Source organism: Melozone crissalis, unplaced genomic scaffold, assembly GCF_028551555.1.
Source record: "Melozone crissalis strain CALT ecotype California unplaced genomic scaffold, PUWL_Pcris_2 ptg000156l_1, whole genome shotgun sequence".
NCBI lineage: Eukaryota > Metazoa > Chordata > Aves > Passeriformes > Passerellidae > Melozone > Melozone crissalis.
Window position 1 is genome coordinate 521,564 of NW_026535927.1, and position 15,578 is coordinate 537,141.

At 50.3% G+C, this 15,578-nt stretch overlaps 1 protein-coding gene across 1 annotated transcript in view; it reads left to right on the forward strand.

Moving 5' to 3' along the window:
- LOC128948759 (CUB and sushi domain-containing protein 2-like) overlaps positions 1–15,578 on the forward strand; it is a 138,915-nt gene that overhangs the window by 59,623 nt on the left and 63,714 nt on the right. Inside the window, exons 16-21 of the mRNA XM_054293521.1 lie at positions 39–254; positions 2,982–3,170; positions 6,768–6,937; positions 9,287–9,443; positions 10,017–10,208; positions 12,303–12,429. Of these exons, the coding sequence (XP_054149496.1) occupies positions 39–254; positions 2,982–3,170; positions 6,768–6,937; positions 9,287–9,443; positions 10,017–10,208; positions 12,303–12,429 (1,051 nt within the window). The remainder of the gene's footprint in view (positions 1–38; positions 255–2,981; positions 3,171–6,767; positions 6,938–9,286; positions 9,444–10,016; positions 10,209–12,302; positions 12,430–15,578) is intronic.

Genomic DNA, 15,578 nt, shown 5'->3' on the forward strand with positions numbered 1-15,578 from the left:
TGGGATGACTCCACCTGTGGTTTCCCCTCTCTCTGCAGGCGTGTTCTTCACCTTCCACACGTTCCACCTGGAGAACGGGCACGATTACCTGCTGATCACGGAGAACTCCAGCTTTGCCCAGCCCCTGCAGCAGCTGACGGGCTCGCGGCTGCCGGCGCCGCTCAGCGCGGGGCTCTTCGGCAACTTCTCGGCCCAGATCCGCCTCATCTCTGACTTCTCCATGTCCTACGAGGGCTTCAACATCACCTTCTCAGGTGACAGCAGTAGCCCGAGCCTTCCTTCTGTGCCTCCCTTCCTTCTGTGCCTCCCTTCTTTCTGTCCCTTCCTTCTTTTCCTTATTTTCTTTCCCTCCCTCCTGCCTTCTCCTATTTTCCTCCCTTTCCTTTTCTCCCTTTTCTTTTCCTCTCTTTCCTTTTCTCCCTTTTTTTTGTCCTCCCTTTCCTTTTCTCCCTTTCCTTTTCTCCCTTTTCTTTTCCTCTCTTTCCTTTTCTCCCTTTTTTTTGTCCTCCCTTTCCTTTTCTCCCTTTCCTTTTCTCCCTTTTCTTTTCCTCTCTTTCCTTTTCTCCCTTTTTTTTGTCCTCCCTTTCCTTTTCTCCCTTTCCTTTTCTCCCTTCCCCTTCCCTTTTTGCTTCCTTTCCTTTCCTTTTCCCTTTCCTTTCCTTTCCTTTCCTTTCCTTTCCTTTCCTTTCCTTTCCTTTCCTTTCCTTTCCTTTCCTTTCCTTTCCTTTCCTTTCCCCCTTCCCTTCTTTTCTCCCTTTCTGTCCCTTTCCCCTCTTTCCCCTATTTTTTCCTTGCTGTAGTACCAGATGGGAGCCCCCTCCTGCTGCACCCAGCAGGGCTCTGATCCAGATTTTCCTGACTCCAGGACTCAGGAGGAGGCTGAGGGAAACAATTCCTGCCCAGAGAAGTTCCAGCAATCCCTTGCTGAGCTGTGCTTGCTCAACCCTCACGGTGATGGTGCCTTTGTGCCTTTGAGTGGGTGTGCTGATCCAAAATGCAGATTTTTCAAAGGAAATCCAAATTTTTCAAAGGAAATCCTGATTTTTCAGCAGCTGTCTGTCAGGAGGAGCGTGAGGACTTGGAGAGGGACCAAAGGAGGGACGTGTGGCACTGCAGGGCAGCTCATGGCACTGGGGCAGCCTCTGCTTGAAGGGCACGAGGTGTTTGACTGTGTCCTCTGGGCTGGAGTCCTCCAAGTGACTCCCAAGTGCTGCCATTCCAGGGAATGTCAATCTTTGCTGCCTGAGTGCCCCAGAAGCAATTCCCTACCACAACCAGTGAAGGGCAGGAGCTTTATTGCTGTTCTTCCCTCTGTCCCCGTGTCCTTCCCAGTCCTGAGCTGCCACTCCAGCACCCAGGGAAAGAGAGAAATTCCCATTTTTCCTGTGGAGCTTGGTCTGGCACCCTCCCTGACGGGCAGAGCTGTTGCCATAGATGCAGCTGAAACCTGGTTCCCAGTGCCTTTGTTCCTGGCCTCTGAAGTCAGGGATTTGCATGTGGAAACCAGTCAGAAAATTTCCAATTAACTCCCATTTTGATGAGGGGAAAATGGCTTTTTGCCTTTCAAAAGCTCGCCTCTAATTATAACTCTCATTTTCAGTGTATTTCAAGGTTTCTTTCCTATCTTGAAAAGCAAAACCAGGAGTCAGTTCTATTTTTAGCTCCCTTTACATATATATATGTTAACATACAGGCTTTGGACTTGGAGATGTTGCCAAAAACACCTTCAAAAGAGTTTTCCTTCAGGCTGCTTTGGGGTCAGAGATTTGAGTTTGGCTGTTGGCCAGAATCCTATGTGACCTTTCTTGGAGCAGCAGCTTCAGCGTCCTCCTGCCTTCCCTGAGCAGGATCATCCATTTCCAGGATTAGAAAAGGAGAGGCAGCAGAAATCCCACCCGGATCAATCCATCCTCTCTGGGCTGCAGCACAGGGACAGTGACAAATCCCCATCCCTGTCACTGTGACAGGGACTGGGACCTGTTGCCTTCGGAGGTGGTTGGGATGCAGGGGCTGGGAGGGAGTTGTAGGTGGAGGGGGAAATAGAAATCCTCATGGGTTCACTGAAACTGGATCAAAGCTCAGAGATCCCTTGGATCCTTGTGGCATTTAGAGGGAGGACAGAATCCCTGAGCTGTAGGCTGGGGGTGAAATCCAGGTGGATTTTCATGGTTTGGAATCCTCATGGATTCGCTGCAGCTGGATCAAGGCTCAGAGCTCCTTTAGATGCTCATGTCCTCTCCAGGGAGGTCTGAACCCCTGAGTTTTAGGTTGAGGTGAAATCCAGGTGGATATTCATAGTTTAGAATCCTCATGGATTCACTGCAGCTGGATCAAGGCTCAGAGCTCCTTTAGATCCTCATGTCCGCTCCAGGGAGGACAGAACCCAAGTTGTAGGTTGGAGTGAAATCCAGGTGGGTTTTCATGGTTTGGAATCTTCATGGATTCACTGCAGCTGGATCAAAGCTCCCTTGGATCCTTGTGTTCTCTCCAGGGAAGGCAGACCCCTGAGTTTTAGGCTGGGGTGAAATCCACCTGGGTTTACATGACCCAAACAGGATTCCATCCTCATTTTTCCATCCTCCCTGGAAAATGCAGCTGGATCAAAACTCAGAGCTCCCTTGGATTCTTGTGTCCTCTCCAGGGAGTACAGAACCCCTGAGTTTTAGGTTGGGGTGGCATCTGGATGGATTTTCATGGCCCAAACAGGATTCCATCCTCATTTTTCCATCCTCCCTGCAAAATGCAGCTGGATCAAGGCTCAGAGCCTCCCTTGGATCCTCATGTCATTTACAGGAAGAACAGAATCCTTGAGCTGTGGATTGGGGTGAAATCCAGGTGGGTTTTCATGGCCCAAACGGGATTCCATCCTCATGGGTTCACTGCAGCTGGATTAAGGCTCAGAGCTCCCTTGGACCCTCATCTCCTCTCCGTGGAGGACAGAACCCATCTCCCATCCCACAACCCCCGTTTTCCCCCTCCAGAATACGACCTGGAGCCGTGTGACGAGCCCGAGGTGCCGGCCTACAGCATCAGGAAGGGGCTGCAGTTCGGGGTGGGGGACGTGCTGAGCTTCTCGTGCTTCCCCGGGTACCGGCTGGAGGGCGCGGCGCGCATCACCTGCCTGGGCGGGCGACGGCGAGTGTGGAGTGCGCCTCTGCCAAGGTGTGTTGGTAGGTGGTCATGTGCTTTCATTTTGCTTGGCTGGCCCCGCTGTGCTGCACTCCTGAGGTGGGCAGGGATGGACGGGAGCGGCCCTGGGGTGGGTGACAACCCCCAGGATGGATGGGAGCAGCCCTGGGGTGGGTGATGTCCCTGGGGTGGGTGATACCTCCTGGGGATGGATGGGTGACATTCCCCAGGATGGTTGGGAGTACCTCTAGGATGGGTGACATCCTCCAGGGTGGATGGGTTGCGTTCTTGGGATGGGTTGGTGACATGCCCTGGGATGGATGGGAGACATTCCTGGGATGGGTGACATTCCTGGGATGGGGGGGTAATATCCCCTGGGATGGATGGGAACACCCCTGGGATGGGTGGCATCCTCCAAAATGGATGAGAGCACCTCTAGGATGGGTGACATCCCCTGGGATGGATGGGTGACATTCCTGAGATGAGTGACATCTCTGGGATGGATGGGAGCAGCCCTGGGATGGGTGACATCCCCTGGGATGGAGAGGTGACATCCCCTGGGATGGCTGGGAGCACCCCTAGGATGGTTGGGAGCATCCCTGGGATGGATGGGAGCTGGGATGGGTGACATTCCCTGGGATGGAGGAGTGGCATCCCCCAGAGTAGATGGGAGCACCCCTGGGATTGGTGACATATTCCAAGATGGATGGGTGACATCCCCTGGATAAGTGACATCCCCCAGGGTGGATGGCAGCACCTCTGGGATGGGTGACACCCCCCAGGATGGATGGGAGCACCCCTGGGGTGTGTGACATTCCCTGGGATGGATGGGTGACATCCTTTGGGATGGAGAGGTGACATCCCCTGGGATGTATGGGTGACATCCCCCAGAGTGGGACCATCCAGAGCAGGGTTGGGGGATGATGCTCCAGGCCGTGGGAAAAAGGATGTCACACTTATTTTTTGGTGTAGAATTTCAATAGAAAATCATTCCCAGCTCTGCTCACCCTGAGCCTGTGGGATTCCTCGAGATCAGTCAGGGCAGGGCTCTCACCTGGTGGCCAGACCTGCTCAGGAGATTGTCCTAAGCTGTGGGTTAGGGTTAGGTGACCCTTGAGGGAGAATTTCAGCAGCAAATCTCCCCAGCAGAGCCAGCTGTGCTGAATTTCCAGCTCTGGGGCCTCATTCTGCTGGGACAGGCAGGAGTAACAATCAGGCTGCAGATAAAGCTCATCAGGGGAATGAAAATCAAAATAAAAAATCATTTCCAGAGCTTTGAACTGGAGCCTCAGACAGCAGCACTGAGTGGACAACCCTGGCTGCTGCTCCTGGCTCAGAATTAACAGCTTGGCTTGATCAGAGCAGGGCAAACTCAGGGCTGATGGCCCAGAGCTCCGTGGCAGGGTGACAGCTCTGTCACAATGTCCCCAGTGCTGCTCAGATCTGCCTGGATAGGGATGGAAAAGGCAGACTGACTCATTAAGATCACAGGAGGTTTAATTGCTTTTCCAGACACTCTGCATTCAGCTCCTATCTTGGAGATGGTCTGGGGAGGGCTCGGAGTGGTTTTTGTTCCTTTGTCCAAGCCCTGTGGCCAGGACAGCTCCCTGAGATGTCCCCAGCATTGTCCCTGGGGAATCTGTGCCAAAATCCAGCTTTTCATCCCTGGCAAGAGCAGAGGACAAAGAGTCTCCTCCAGAGAGCCTCCTGTGGGTGCCTCTGCTGCTTAACCCTTCCCTGGAGGAGCAGCAGAGCCAGGAGCTGTTCTGGGATGGTTCCCTCATCTCCAGGAGCTGTTCTGGGATGGTTCCCTCACATGGGATGGTTCCTCCAGCTCCAGGAGCTTCCCTGGGATGGTTCCCTCACCTGGGATGGTTCCTCCAGCTCCAGGAGCTGCTCTGAGATGGTTCTCTCACTTGAGATGGTTCCCTCACCTGGGATGGTTCCCTCATCATCCAGGAGCTGCCCTGCGATGGTTTCTTCAGCTCCAGGAGCTCACCTGGGATGGTTCCCTCACCTGGGATGGTTCCCTCATCTTCAGGAGCTGCCCTGGGATGGTTCCTTCACCTGGGATGGTTTCCTCAGCTCCAGGAGCTGTTCTGGGATGGTTCCCTCACCTGGGATGGTTCCCTCATCATCCAGGAGCTGCTCTGAGATGCGTCCCTCCCCTGGGATGGTTCCCTCAGCTCCAGGAGCTATGAGGACTCAGGGACATGAGATTGATCCCAAAAACTGCTCTAGGGGATGACTGTCCCCAGGCCTGCGTGCAGAGCCCCAGAGGAGCAGGCAGCCAGTGTTTGACAGCAGAAAATCCTGCAGGGTAAACAGGCTGGGAAAACAGTGAGTCACGGCTGGCTCGTGTGGGAGCTCGGCAGGAGGAACAGAAAATCCTCAGCGTGGGGTTGTTCTGAGCAGATCTACACAAATTCATACAGATTCGTACGGATTTATATCCATTTCCCACAGATTTTCTGCAGATCCATGCAGATGTCACAGAGATTCACACAGATTTATATTTGCACAGATTACTCACAGATCTCGCCCGGATTCCCACAGACTTCTCACGGATCCACATAAATTTCACAGAGCTTCACACACATTTACACAGATCCCCTACAGATTCACCCAGATTCCTCCAGATTTCCCACAGATCCACACAGATTTCACAGAGATTCACACACATTTACATTTACACAGATTCCCCACAGATCCCCCACAGATTCCCCCAAATTCCCCCCAAATTCCCAAAGATCCACACAGATTTCACAGAGCTTCACACAGATTTACGTTTATACAGATTCACCCAAATTCCTACAGATTCTCCACAGATTCACACAGATCCCCCAACTTCCCACAGATTTCTCACAGATCCACTCACATTTCACAGAGATTCACAGAGATTTAAATTTACACAGATTCCTCCCCAAATTCCCCCCAGATTTACATTTACACAGATTCTGAAAGAGGAGAGAAGCCTGGCTAGGAAAATTTGATGGGAAAGGCGACAGTGTGCAGGTTGTAGTGACCAACAACAGGTTGTAGTGAATAACAACAGGTCATAGCGAGTAACAAGAGGTTGTAGTAAATGCCAGCAGGTTGTAGTGAGTAACAAGAGGTTGTAGTAAATGCCAACAGGTTGTAGTGAATACCAACAGGTTGTAGTGGGTAACAAGAGGTTATAGTGAATACTAACAGATTGTAGCGAATAAAAACAGGTTGTAGTGAGTAACAGGAGGTTGTAGTGAATAACAACAGGTTGTAGGGAATACCAGCATGTTGTAGTGAATACCAGCAGGTTGTAGTGAGTAACAAGAGGTTGTAGTGAATATCAGCAGGTTGTAGTGAGTTACAAGAGGTTGTAGTGAATACCAACAGGTTCTGGTGAGTAACAAGAGGTTGTACTGAATACCAACAGGTTGTAGTGAATACTAACAGGTTGTAGTGAACACCAGCAGGTTGTAGAGATATGGTTGTGGTAAATAACAACAGGTTGTAGTGAATACCAACAGGGAAAAGCCCTCTCCTTGCTGCTGCAGGAGGGGCTGAGCGGCTGTGGCCTTCAGAGGCGCCTCCTGCATGTGTGCTGTGGCCAGCAGACGCGTGGGGTCACTGAAATGTGCCTTTGTGTCTCGCTGCAGCTGAGTGTGGCTCCTCGGTGACGGGCACCCAGGGTGTGCTGCTGTCGCCCAACTACCCCCTGAACTACAACAACAACCACGAGTGCATCTACTCCATCCAGAGCCAGCCTGGCAAGGGCATCCAGCTGAAAGCCAGGACCTTCGAGCTGGAGGCAGGAGATGTCCTCAAGGTAATTCTGGCTCGGGCAGTGGAGAGCAACACCTCTAAATGCTCTAAAATTCTGGTGGGATTAGGTGACCTCTTTGTCATCCCAGTGCCATGGAGGGATTGCCATGGCAGATTTCTCCCAGACCAGCTAAACCTCCGCTCTCACCTCTGGAACTGCACAGGGAAAGCTCCTCCTCCATCAGAAAGGCTCTAAAATTTTGGTGGGATTAGGTGGGAATGATCTCTGTGTCATCCCAGTGCCATGGAGTGATTGCCATGGCAGTTTGCAAGGTCAGATTTCTCCTAGACCAGCTAAACTTCAGCTCTCACCTGTGGAATTGCACAGGGAAAACTCCTCATCCACCAGAAAGGCTCTAAAATTCTCATGGGATTAGGTGGGAGTGACCTGTGTCATCCCAATGCCATGGACTGATTCCATGGCAGTTTGGAAGCTCAGATTTCCCCCAGACCAGCTAAACCTCAGCTCTCACCTGTGGAATTGCGCAGTAAAAACTCCTCATCCATCAGAAAGGCTCTAAAATTTTGGTGGGATTTGGTGGAAGCGACCTCTGTGTCATGCCAGTGATTCCCATGGCAGTTTGGAATGCCAGGTTTCCCCCAGACCAGCTAAACCTCAGCTCTCACCTCTGGAATTGCACAGGGAAAACTCCTCATCCACCAGAAAGGTTCTAAAATTTTGGTGGGATTAGGTGGAAGCGACCTCTGTGTCATCCCAGTGATTCCCATGGCAGTTTGGAAGCCCAAATTTCCCCTATACCAGCTAAAATTCAGCTCTCACCTCTGGAATTGCACAAGAAAAACTCCTCCTCCATCAGAATAGTTAGGGTTTCAGCATTATTTCAGTGCTTTGAAGAATCAAGGCTGGTTTGTCCCCAAAAAAGGGGCTGATTGAAATGCAGAACTCCAGACTCTTCTGAGATTATTCAAGCTCCAGGACTCTGTGGAGAAGGAGACAAATCCAGGCTGAGTTTTTTTTTATATTAACCAAAGGAATGGTTTTGAAGGAGGCATTAATATTGCAAGGATGTGCTGAGCCATCTTCCCAAGAATCCTCTGTCCTCATTGAAGTGTCACACTCCAGGAGAGGCGTAATCCACGTTTCCAGCTCACAAATGACTGGAAAGGGAGAAAGATTTCCTGTTAATGCAAGGAATGTACTCCTTGTCAGAGGAATTACATTTTCTCAGCAGGTTTGTCATCAGCTGCTCATCTGAGGAAAGTTCCTATCGATCTCCACTGGTGAGGAGCTGCTCTTGGTCCTCACAAAAGGAAGAAAAAACCCCCATTTGTGTTTTTCTTAAATCAAGGCTCATCTCTGAGTCAGTCTGGGGGAAAAATGTGGATTTTTTAGCAGCTGCTCCTTGGGAAAGAGAGTTGAGGAGATGCAGCCCAGTGTGCAGAGTAAATTAGGGCTGAGGAGGAGGGTGCAGATCCTCCAGGGTGGAAATGCTGCTCCTCAGGTGGGCAGCACTGTGGAGTTCCATCAAATCAGACTTTTAGTTTGATATCCCTGGATCTCAGCTCACATTGCCTGAAGGATTTGTCCCTGTTTGCACTTGTGGATCCAGGAACCACTCCTGGATCACCTGTAGGACAAATCCTGGAGGGTTGGAGTTGCTTTTCCAGCCTGAAGCTGGAATTCAGAGTGGGTTGGTTCTTTCCTTCCCTTTTCCCTCCAATACTCAGGATCAGCTCAGTGCCAGGAGCAAATTCCTTAATTTGAGGTGACCCCAAATGAGGGCATTTATCAGGAGCTGCTGGTTCTTCCCAAAAAAAAACCCCAAAGGACAAACCCAGGGTGTTGCTGTGAGCAGATCAGGGACTAGGTGGGATGAATTCCTCATCATTTCTCTATTCTGGAGCTCAGTGAAACTGCAGAGAAATCCTGGAATGGTTTGGGTGGGACGGGACCTTAAGGAGATCCTGGAATGGTTTGGGTGGGAAGGGACCTTAAGGAGATCCTGGAATGGTTTGGGTGGGAAGGGACCTTAAGGAAATCCTGGAATGGTTTGGGTGGGAAGGGACCTTAAGGAGATCCTGGAATGGTTTGTGTGGGAAGGGACCTTAAGGAGATCCTGGAATGGTTTGTGTGGGAAGGGACCTTAAGGAAATCCTGGAATTGTTTGGGTGGGAAGGGACCTTAAGGAAATCCTGGAATGGTTTGGGTGGGAAGGGACCTTAAGGATCATCCACGGGCAGGGACACCTTCCACTGTCCCAGGTTGTTCCAAGCCCCATCCAGCCTGGCCTTGGAGACTTCCAGGGATCCAGGAGCAGCCAGAGCCCCTCTGGGCAGTGATGGTTTGATCCCAGGAATGGCTTTTCCAGGCTGGATTTGTTGTCCCTCCTAGGTCTACGATGGCACCAACAGCTCTGCCCGGCTGCTGGGCACCTTCAGCCGCTCGGAGCTGCTGGGCACCAGCATCAACAGCACCTCCAGCTCCATGTGGCTGGAGTTCATCACTGACCCTGCCAACACCAGCAAGGGCTTCGAGCTGCAGTTCTCCAGTGAGTTCCAATCCCACAGGTCAAGGTGTATTTTTGTGGTTTTGTGTTGCACATGAGCAAAGAGTCCTTTCTGGGGTGATCTTGTACCCAAAGTGGAGTTGGAGTGTGGGAGAGCACAGCATCCCAGGATTATTGAGGGTGGGAAAGCCCTCCAAGCCCACCCAGTCCAAGCTGTGCCTGATCCCCAGCTTGTCACTGAGTGCCACATGCAGCTGTTCCTTGGACACCTCCAGGGATGGGCACTCCAAACCTCCCTGGGCAGCCCCTTCCAACCCTTTCCATGCAGAAATTCCTGCTGGTGTCCAACCTGACCTCCCCTGGCACGGGTCAAGGCTGTTTCCTCTTCCCCTGTCCCTGTTCCCTGGGATCTGATCAAACTATTCCTGTCAAGCCTGTAGCGATCCCGAAATCCAGATCAAAACTCCAACATTAATTAAAACCCTTCTGATTTCCGAATGGCCCCTTTGCTCCCCAACAAATCATTGTAAGAAGAAAACCCCACCGTGGCTTTGTGTGAGACCCTCCTGGCTGTGAAATCCCTGCTGCCAACAGCTGCCCTTGCTCCCTGTGCAGGTTTTGAGCTCATCAAGTGCGAGGACCCCGGCGTGCCCCAGTTTGGGTACAAGGTGCACGACGAGGGACACTTTGCTGGCAGCTCAGTGTCCTTCAGCTGTGACCCTGGCTACACCCTGAGAGGCACCAGGGTGCTGGTGTGCCTGACTGGGGAGAGGAGAGCCTGGGACCGGCCCCTGCCGACCTGTGTGGGTGAGACACCTTCTCCTCCTTCTCCTTCTCCTTCTTCTCCTTATTCTCCTCCTCATTCTCCTCCTTATTCTCCTCCTCCTTCTCCTCCTCCTTCTCTTTCTTTTCCTCCTTTTTCTCCTCCTCCTCCTCCTCCTTCTCTTCTCCTCCTCCTTCTCCTTCTCCTCCTTCTCCTCCTTCTCCTCTTTCTCCTCCTTCTCCTCTTTCTCCTCCTTCTCCTCCTCCTCCTCCTCCTCCTCCTTCCCCTTCTCCTTCCTCCTTCTCCAGGAGAGATTTCCTGGCATCCCACACCCTGAACATCCTTGGTCCCTGCTTTGCTGATCCACTGACATGAACTCTGCTGTTAATTGCATCTGCACTAATTGAGTTGTGTGTGGTGAGGGTCCTCGAGATGGAGACACCTCCTGCTCCTCCAGCACTCTCCAGACCGAGATTTGGATCACACACCCTGAACACCCTTGGTCCCACACCCTACCCTACAAAAAATGGTCCTACCCTGACCATTTTTTTGTCCTAGCTTTGCTGATCCATTGACATTAACTCTGCTATTAATTACTCCCATCTACGCTAATTAAGTTGTGGTGAGGATCCTCTGTGAGGCATCTCAAGGTGGAGACACCTCCTGCTCCTCCAAAACCTCCAGGAAATTCTTTCCTTGTGGATTCCATGAAATTATTTCCTTGTGGATTCCATGCCCTGACCACGCTTTGCTGATCCATTGACATTAACTCTGCTGTTAATTGCATCTGCACTAATTAAGTTGTCTGTGGTGAGGGTCCTTGAGATGGAAAAACTTCCTGGAAGTGATTTCCTTGGATCCCACTCCCTGGCCACCTTCTGTCCCTGCTTTGCTCATCCATGTGACATTAACTCTCCTGTTAATTGCATCTGCACTAATTAAGTTGCGGTGAGGCTCCTCTGTGAGGCATCTCAAGATGGAGACACCTCCTGCACCTCCAGGAAATTGGATTCCCCACCCTGACCACCCTTTGCTGATCCATGGACATTAACTCTGCTGTTAATTGCCCATCTCCACTAATTAACGTGGTGAGGCTCCTGTATGAGACAGAGAGCACCTGAAGCAGCTCTAACATGAAACCCTCTGCCCTAAACCCACATTTGACAAGGGATTTTTGCTTCCTTGTGCTGTTCCAGCCTTGTCCTTTCACTCTGGACATGTTGAAGTGAGTGCCACCTCCTGATAGTGACACCAACGTGTGTCCTGTGTGACAGCTCAGAGCCAGTTTTATTTCAGAGCTGCCTGACACCTGATCCCGTCCCCAGACATTTCAATTCCCTTTGCAGAGTTCCCTTTTCACCTGCAGCTCTTCCAAATTCCGCTTTGGGGTTCTGTGTGTTAAATGAATGGGGCTGATTGCTGATTCCCGTCCTGCCATGCCCAGGACATGGGGGAGTTGTTGGACACCGAGTCCCCTGGGAGATCTGCACACCCAGGGATGTGCTCAGCCCCTGGCACTCCGTGTTCCCTCTCCCAGGAGGCAGGGCCAGTCCTTGGCTGGGATTTCAGCCTCATTTATTGATGTAAAAAGATAAATCTCCGCCATTTGTGCGTTTTCTTAACCTTCAGCCTGTTTGCTCTTCGTGTGTTGGATATGAGGCCGTGTCTGAGCGTGTGGAAATTAAAAAGAAATGAAAGAAAACGGAAAAAAATGAAAATTACAGAATTTGAATGGATATGTTATGGAAATTACTCCAAATCCTCACATTCTTTGCAGTTCATTTACAGCGACATTTACAAGTTCTTTGGCTTCTTATCCTTCATTTTCTGATGAATCCAAGCAGAGGAGCAGAGCTCCTTCACCCCCACGTGTGGAGCAGGGAATCAGGATCCTGACAGGCTCTGCTTTTGCTCCCTGGAGATTCAGAAAGGTGCAGGGAAGCTTTGCCAGGTGTTCAGAAATTCAGAATAACTCTGATAACTCAGCTGAATTCAACAATTCCCTTCATCTTTGTAAGCTTTTAGAATCCCTGGAAAAAGCCAGGAATAATCTCTGTTGCAGGGTGAGCTTGTTGCCAAGCAAGAGCCACAGAAAGCCACAAATCTCCTCCCTAACCCCATAAATATTTTTGTTCCAGCTGAGTGTGGAGGGACAATCAGAGGAGAGACCTCGGGACGGATCCTTTCTCCAGGATACCCAACTCCCTACGACCACAACCTCAACTGCATCTGGACCATCGAGGCAGAGCCTGGGTGCACCATTGGGTGAGCTGGGCTCCTGTGGTTTGGCTTCTTTCCCACTTGGAGCTGGTTTTTTCAAAAAAATCCCCACGGATTTCTCGCAGAAACAAAGATCAAAAATTAAATAAAGCAAAGGAGGGAGAAGCTGAGGGACGAGCAGGGAGAAGTCACTGCGTTGGTTCCAGAATCAGGGAATGGTTTAGGATGGGATTGAGGATTTATGGGGTTTATTTCCCAGGTTGCTCAGAGCCCCCAGAGGCATCACTGCTCCTCTGTTTTCAGCCCTGGGTGGTGACACCAGACCATGTCCTGGTCCTGCCCATGGTGTTCCTGAGCTCAGACATCCCAGATGAGCTTTGGTGCCCATGGACAGCTTCCCACCCCTCTCCTTAATGGGATGCATCCAGAATCAAACCCTTTTTTCCACCAGATCAATGAGGAACATCCCAAAAGTGCTGAATGGCCACACAATCCTGGAATGGGGGTGTTGTAGGAAATCACAGGGAATGTCCCAGAATCCAGGGAATTCCTTCTCCCTGATCCTTCACTTCTGCCCCACCACCCCCTGAGTGATGTTTGCCAAACCCTTCAGGGCTGCCCTGGGTGTTCCCAGGGATTCCAGGCTGGCCAAAACCCACAAAAAAACTGGAATATTTGGGCAAGCCAAGCTTTGACTGAGTGGGATTTGAGGGGGAGAAATGCACCTTAAAAGTTCTGAATAACAACAACAATAATAATAATGATGATAATGATAAATAATAGTAGTAGTAGTAGTAGTAATAATAATAATAATAATAATAATAATAATAATAATAATAGTAGTAGTAATCCTCTCCCATCAGAGTTCCCAGTGCTTCTCAGCCATTCCTGGCTCACCCCAAGCCCATTGCTGTTCCATCCTGAATTCCTTCCCTCTCCATCCCATTTTCTCCTCCCTGCTGCCTCAGCACCCATCCCAGCACAGCCTGGCCCTCAGGGTGAGCTCTGTGCTGCTTTTAGCCCGTGGAGTTCTGCTGGAGGCAGGTTTGGCCTGGTGTTTTCACATTTTTATTTCATGCAGAAATTCCCTCCATTAGCGCTGCCCTTCAGAATGGCTCAATAATGGATGGGCTTGGGTGTGAGCAGAGGAGGAAAAGCACAGCAAAAACAGCTGAATCCCTGCACAGGCAGCTTCCACTCGAAATCTCCTCTATTTTTGTTCTCCTGGAAAAGGTTTTTATAGGACAGAGTAGAGAAGTCCCTTTTTCCCCCCTATCCAAAGGCTGCTTCAGCAACTTTGCTCTTGTAATCCCTAAAAGCATGAGCAGAGGTTTGGGATCAACCAAAGGCTTGGAAGAGGCCAGCAGTGAAAGGAGAAGGTTCTGGAAGGTGTCAGAGCCGCACACACCTGGTGACCCTGCCCTTCCCAGGGATCAGAGCTCCCTCTCCCTGCCCCTTTCATCTCCCAGCCCCAGCAGCAGCACAGCTGATCTCAGGGGAGTGGAGAGAGCACATTCCCAGCAACTTCATTTTTATGGTAATCCATTGGAAAAATAATCCTCTTCACGCATGATACAATTGCATAAAGCTCTCATTTATAACTTACATGAAAATTAATCACCAGAGCTTTTGGAATGAAGCTGTAGCTGCGCAGCACCAGGGGAAGGGCAGGGGGGGTGAGACAGCGAGAAAAATGAGTCTGCACCTCAGAGCCATGAAAGGGAAAGGGCTGCTCTTGCAGAGGGGGCTTGGAGTGCCTTGGTTGGGCTGGGGGTGAGGAGGAAGGTGGAGGAAAAGCAGGAGGTTGTGTGGAAAATGGATGGAAATTCCTTACCCAGCTGGGAGCAGAGGACACAGAGACATGGCAGAGTTGTGGTCAACCCCTGAGCCCAGTGTTGTGAAATTCCACTGATGTTGTTAATTCCCATTTTCATGGGTATTGACAGGTTCCACTTTGCAGAGTTTCATCTAAAAACAGCAGAGAAAATACCCAGAGCTGGAAGGGACCCACAGGGACCAAGGGTTGTTCACACTCAGGGTAGAGCTGGGCTCTCCTCTCTGCTCCTTGCTAAACTGGCAGAGCTTCCCCACTCTCACACTTATATTTACATAAATATAATCTCCCCAGTTTCTAATTTGGTTATTGGTTTTGTTTTGGGTTTGGTTTGGTTTGGGTGTTGATGTTTGGGGTTTTTTGTTTGGTTTCTTTTGTTTTGGTTTGTTGGTTTGGGTTTTTTTTGTTTGTTTTTTTGTTTGTTGGTTTGGGGTTTTTTGGGGTTTTTTGGGGGGTTTTTTTTTGGTGCTTGTTTGTTTGTTTGAGGTTCTTTTTGTTTGGTTTGGTTTGGTTTGGGTTTTTTTGTGGGATTTTTTGTTTGTTTTTTACTGCATTTCCATGCCTATAATTGAGAAATATTTGGGATTGTCAGAGTGCACGAATAAAATTCCTTTCCCCTCAGGAATAAAATTCCTTTCCCTCTGGAATAAAATTCCTTTCCCCTCAGGAATAGAATTCCTTTCCCCTCAGGAATAAAATTCCTTTCCCTCTGGAATAAAATTCCTTTCCCCTCAGGAATAGAATTCCTTTCCCCTCAGGAATAAAATTCCTTTCCCTCTGGAATAAAATTCCTTTCCCCTCAGGAATAGAATTCCTTTCCCCTCAGGAATGGAATTTCTTCTCCTTTCCCCTCATGAATCAAACTCCTTTCCCCTCAAGAATAAAATTCCTTTCCCTCAGGAATAGAATTCCTTTCCCCTCAGGAATACAATTTCTTTTCCCCTCAGGAATAAAACTCCTTTCCCCTCATGAATAAAACTCCTTTCCCCTCCATTGTCTGCTGCAGCAGGGGCTGTGCCTGGTCTCACACCTCAGGCTGAGGGAAAAGCTGAGATGTCAATGTGGAATAGCTGGATTTGCTCCAGAGAACTCCATATCTGATACCCCAGCAGATTCCAGCCTGATCACCTGGATCATCCAGGTGTTCTCCCCCTGAATTTGTTTTTTCTCAGATAAATGGGGTGGTTTAGGCAGCCCTGGAGCTGCTGGTGGCAGTTCCAGGGTGTCCCCCCAGCCCAGCTCAACCCCTGGCAGCCTCCCCCTGATCCCAAGGTCTCCAGGGATGAGTTTTTAGTTTTTCCCAGCAGTTCTGGCTCACTGGGCCCAGTTAAGGCTGGGAACAAACCTAATCACAGCAAGG